The sequence below is a fragment of the Condylura cristata genome, unplaced genomic scaffold (genome assembly GCF_000260355.1).
Source record: "Condylura cristata isolate star-nosed mole 26May11 unplaced genomic scaffold, ConCri1.0 scaffold00030, whole genome shotgun sequence".
In the NCBI taxonomy this organism is placed as follows: domain Eukaryota; kingdom Metazoa; phylum Chordata; class Mammalia; order Eulipotyphla; family Talpidae; genus Condylura; species Condylura cristata.
Genome location: NW_004567131.1, coordinates 17839924 through 17845491, shown reverse-complemented (window position 1 = coordinate 17845491; position 5568 = coordinate 17839924). Strand labels below are relative to the sequence as shown.

General features: G+C 41.7%; 1 protein-coding gene across 7 annotated transcripts in view; it reads left to right on the top strand.

Moving 5' to 3' along the window:
* Window positions 1-5568, top strand: part of SEPHS1 (selenophosphate synthetase 1) — a 21297-nt gene that overhangs the window by 979 nt on the left and 14750 nt on the right. Inside the window, exons 1-3 of one of the 7 annotated variants that reach the window (XM_012731399.1) lie at window positions 7-135; window positions 1797-1966; window positions 2168-2435. In XM_012731399.1, coding sequence (XP_012586853.1) covers window positions 2243-2435 — 193 coding nt within the window. In that variant the 5' untranslated portion in view covers window positions 7-135; window positions 1797-1966; window positions 2168-2242. The other 6 variants (XM_012731401.1, XM_012731398.1, XM_012731400.1 and 3 more) reach the window with 6 other exon arrangements.

The window sequence follows — 5568 nt, the reverse complement described above, 5'->3', positions numbered from 1 at the left end:
AGATTTAAGGTGTCCCCGAGTTCGCCGTCCGCGCTCCGGCCGCCTCGACGTGTGCTTCATGGCGGGCACCTGGCCCCTATGCCCCGGTCGCGGTGTCCACCCCTTTGTTTATTCTCTGGGCTTAGGGGCTTGGGGGTAGGTAGGTACCGGGCTGGGGCTGCACCTCCTCCCACCCCCACTTACCGTGCTCCCCCAGCTGAGCGCCTGTGTGCGCACACGTTTAAAAAAATTTAAACGTGACCGAAAAGCAAAGGGTTAACCGTGCTCTTTAAATATTCATGTCATTGTTTAAAGGTGTAAACGTGCGGCTCTTAGGTTGGAGTAGATTCTCTTGTTATGCAGATTTACTACAGTGGGTCGCGGAGAACTCCTATCCCGGGCACCCACCTTATCATCACCCCTCCAGCCCACCGCACCCCACGCACCCCACACCCCCAGTCCAAATATGTATGAATTTATTTCTCTGCGGTTCGAAGACTTGTCGTCTTCGTTCCATTTGGAATTTTAAAACTCCTGAGTGCTTTATGGGCTTAGATGTTTTAAGCTTTTTTTCTCTACAGAAATTTGGGGAAATAGGTTTAAAAGGAAATTAGTCCTCCAAATTCCCCTCCGCGGTTTGTTTTCCTCCCTTTTTTGCATGCGGGTTGGAAGTAGAAAAATAACTGAATGCTTAGAGAGTTGGATTTTATTTTCCTGGTAAGAGTGAGGCGATGTTGAACGGGAGGCATTTGGGAAGGAAAGGACTCTTGTTTTTGTTCCAAATCCCTCCAAGTCTGAGTGCTTTTAGATTTTTCCTAACTTTAAAATGGCTTCAAACCGCCCATCTGGGTAACTTGGTTTGCTCTCCTGCTGCCCTCTCTTTACTCACATTGTGTTATTGCTATTTTGGAAGGTTTACTCCTCTACCGTTGTAGGTTTCAAACAAAAACCATTGCTCATCCCAAATATGCTTTTGGTGAAGACAGTTTGGATTACTGCCCAAATTCAGGCTTTGTGAGATTTATTTTAAATGAGTGATGTGCTTCCCAAGGGCCTGAAAACTAGAAATGGGAATTGTTTTTAGTCATAAATTTTATAGGGGAAACTGACCCTAAAATTTGGGGCATCTGTAATTCCATGCCCAATAAAGTATCATTCTGGAGGTTTATACACCCGAAGGAGCATGTGTTAAGTTTTTGGTTGAGCCCTAATAACTTAAACCTTAGAAGAACTCATTCCAGAAACTTCTGGTGGTACCAAGTAAGCATAAATGCTAGTAATTTAGTACAGTTCTGCAGTGAAAAGCAATGAGCATTAACATAGTTTGTCAATGATGTGTGTGTGCTAGTTTGCTGGGCGGGATGTTTGCTTTCTAGGAAGTAACACTGCATTAAAACATCAGAGAATTTTCCACTGCTCACTTGAAGAAAATGAACCTTGCTGTGTTAAAGCCATTCTAGTTTTTAAGTTGTATTCTTTAGTGAGGCTTCCTATTAGTTTTGAATCTTGAATACTTTTGGGTCAGAGTGAAAAAAGTTTTTTCTAAAATGGGATTTAGCATCATGAAGAATTAATTTCCATCCATGTCATTTCCCCCACTATACCGCACAATTTTATTAGCTTTTTTTGGTTCTATTATGAACTAGCGAAAGAAATTAAAAGGTTGTTTTGTTAGTGGATCTGTCTGTTCTAATTCCCACTCTGTCTCTGGTGAATTCTCCTACCGCCCCATACCTCTGGCCTGCACCCCAGTTCTATGCAAAAAAAAAAAGATTATCCAGAAAATTCACTTTACCAGGTCTAATTTCTACACATAGTCCTTCCAGGTTGACAGATGAAGTGCCTAAAAGAAACTTTGGGTTCTGTGTCATTCATGTCAGCTGCTGGTCACCCTTCCTTCTTCAGAGGAGGACTTCCTCCTTGCCCCTGGACTCTCCATTATAACAACACTCCAGACATCAGATCTTCCTAGAAGATATCTATAATGGTATAGTCATGTTTTAAAATGGCTTGTTCTGATTATATATCACTGTGAGGAACTGTTGTGGCCCTAAACTGCCCTTACCTAGTGGGCTTAGTGATGGCAGTTTTTCTCACATGTACTTTTTACTGTCATGGAGTCCTTTGGAACCTGGGAGGTACTCTTGAGAATTCTTTTAATGGTGTCTTTGTGTTTTGGTGCACCCAGGTGGATCTATAAAGTAACCAGCTGACTAGAGAAGGAAGGGAGGAGTCAGCCTTGAGGTGTGTGCACCCAAGAACCATGTCTACGCGGGAGTCCTTTAACCCGGAAAGTTATGAATTGGACAAGAGCTTTCGGCTAACCAGATTCACTGAACTCAAGGGCACAGGCTGCAAAGTGCCCCAAGATGTCCTGCAGAAATTGTTGGAATCCTTACAGGAGAACCACTTCCAAGAAGATGAGCAGTTTCTGGGAGCAGTTATGCCAAGACTTGGTATGTGAACCACATTTCCTTGAAGCTTTTCCCAGTAAAGCATCTTGACCTACAGTGAAGTCAGTGAGTCAAAAACCAGATTTCTCTCCTCCCATGTTGCCTTTTATTTAAAATTTTTTTTTTCCATGAGAATACAAAGAGCAAAGCAGAGTTACATTATTATAAGTTATTTGAAGGAAGTAATTGGAAAACAAGTATGTGATGTGGACAGTTATAAGACAGTGAAAGCAGTTTTTATTTAATTTTTTGGATAGTTGAGGATTACGCAGAAACTCCTTTATCCTAAAATTCTCCTTAAAACACTTAATTTTGTGGCGCTTAAGCATCCTTATGCAGTACTTTGAAAACAGTGCCTGGGTTGGGGTAATTTGGGGGTTCCTCCACAGTATGTAATGTTTGGAAAGTGCTTGTGGGGAGGAGAGAAAGGAAACTATTCCCACACAGATGGAGAGGGGACTGTGTGCAATCTAGAACAGCATCTGGAACGAAGCTTTGTATTTTTGTACTAAATTTTGGATGTCATTAGTGGTTTGCCTTTTCCCAAACATAGAAACCAGAAATTCCAGGCTGTTTGGTTTTCTTGTATGGTCTGTTATGCGGGACCATGATAACTTTGCCTTTTGCGTTTTTTTTTTTTTTTTTGCTGTGCATTCCAGGGGCTTGGATGTTTTGTAGTTAGTGTGTGACTTGATCACATTTTTTACATAATGTTTTTATTCATTTCTTTTGCTTCTTTGTTTATTGTGAAGACTTAATCTTGCAACCTGGGTTCTGAGCTCTTTCTCCTCTGACATTCAAAGCAGTTGATTTGGTTAGCGAGAAGAAAACTCGCCCACCTCTAGGGCCTGCACAGCTCCACAGCTCCACAGTTTGAAGCACTTACTCTTCTAGTTGGTGTCCAAACTATAGAGAAATAGCACACGGACGAGTTGGATTGGAGGTCCACTTCCAAAGCTCTTAAATAACAGCCAGGAAAAAGAAACTACAACACCGGCAAAAAAGTGTGCAATTAAAAACTTCACCGCTGAAAGGATCATTTCTCTTACAGTGCCCCCTGTTGACCTGGTGGCGTGCTCACTGACCCCTTGGCCATGCTGTGCTCATATTGTTGAACCCTTTGATAGTGGGCTGGGTTATTGTTGGTCTCTGCAGCAGCTCCACGGCCCTCAGGAAGGCCGGGAACCTGCTCAGTGTCGCTCGGGCAGGGCAGGGTCAGGGTCTGGACTCTCCATCTTGGACTTCCTCCACCTGCCATACTGCATGCCATCTGGTTTCTAAACCTATGTGTTAGAAACAGGAGGAGGATACGCCAGCGGTAACTTAGTGTGGCAAAGGGGGATGGATGCCTGACTGCACAAGAAAGGCAGGAAAAAGCAGGTGTAAGAACACAGAGGCACAGGAGTCTGGTCACAGGTAGCTTTTGAGATGTGAGTGAAAACTGACCCTTTGCGGGGAAAGTGCACCCCCACCAAATTTTACATTCATGGCAGTCCCCCCCCCCCACCTTGATGGACCCCTGGCTGTGAGCAGTTGGATGCTGAGGGAAGCATAGAACTAAAATCTCCTGCAGCAGTAGTATATGTTGATGGCTGAGCTTTGCCTTTCAAGTCCTATTTGTAGTCACATCCTGGCATCACTTGATTTTTGCACATTGCTTAACCACAAGCCTCATTTCCTACTTTGTAAAATGGGATAATAAAGTTGTATCTAATTGTTGGGTATCACAAAGTATAGGCATGTGTGTCAGAACCCACATTCACAGTACATGTGTGTCTATATATAGATACAGATTCACCTGCTTTTTTCTTTTTTCTGAAATGGTATTAATTGAAGAGTGAATGGTAGCAGTTTTTGAATGTATGCTTTTTAAAGATGTTTTCTGACTAAAGAAATGTTAAAATAAGTGTATCTTAAAACTTGGTACAACTTTTACCTGGTACTTCAGCCTTTCAGGTATTGATTGCTGCTGGCCATGGTGGTAGTGTGATGTGTGGGTAATTTCTCCTGATGGATGGCTTCATTCTTACTGAAAACCACCTAGAGTTCCCATCACTTACTGATCATTAAAACATACACTGCTGGTCTAACATTTAAGACTTCCTCTATCCCCTGACATTTTCCTTTGTTCCTTCTTGCTCTCTGCCTAGACTAGCGGCTCTTTTTTCATTTGCTATATTAGTTTTTCATGGCCTCAGATTCACCTCCTATATATCTTGAAATTTGTGATTTGTTCACCAATCACCATGGTTCATGGTGACTGAAAGAAATATAACATGGTGTGTAATTTTCAAGTAGTCACATTGAAAACAAAGCAACAGGACAGATGAGATTAATTCTAATATATTTTATTTAACCCAATATGTTAAAAATGTCATTTCAACACACAACTAATCTAAAACATTCCTGATGAGATTTTGGTTATCCTGGTAGCAGCTGAAAGAAATCTGGTGTGTATTTTATACTGAAAGCACCTTGCAATTTAGAATAATCACATTTCATCTGCTTGAGAACCATGTGGCCAGCAGCTATCCTGTTGGCTAGCCTGATTCTAGAAGATGGTGTCGAGTTTGTGAAAGAAGGTGCAGGTAAGTGAGCTGCTCTTCAGCCCTAGGAACTCCTCTGGTCATCAGCTAAACTCTCTAGTTATAAATAAAACTTAAATAGTTACAAACCAAAGCGTTTATATTCAAAGATTATCCAAATTAAGAGCATTTAAAGCTAACGTTCAGCAACTTAATTTTTAGTTCTGTAGTTTAATTAAAACCTAAAAGGAAACAGTATGTCACTTGTTTCTAGAGTGAATAGTAACATACTCAGAATGACCAGGTGTTGGAATGACCAAGTTAGGGAGAGTTGATAGGAGTTATAGTGTGGTTCTTACCTTATTTCCACTTATATGCTGAAGAACATTCTTAGGCGAAGCTTCTGGGTGGCTTCACATATATACTCCCTCACTGAATTACTGCACCTTTTCTGTAGAGGGGAAAACCTTTCTCTGGGGAAGTGCTCCACCTACATTTGTGAGACTTGGCATTTGAAACTGAATTCTCCGTTCTGTTAACTAGACAGGCTAAGACTGTTGGATTGCCTTCTAGAGTCGCATCAGTCTTCGCTCAGTCTTTTTTTTTTTTTT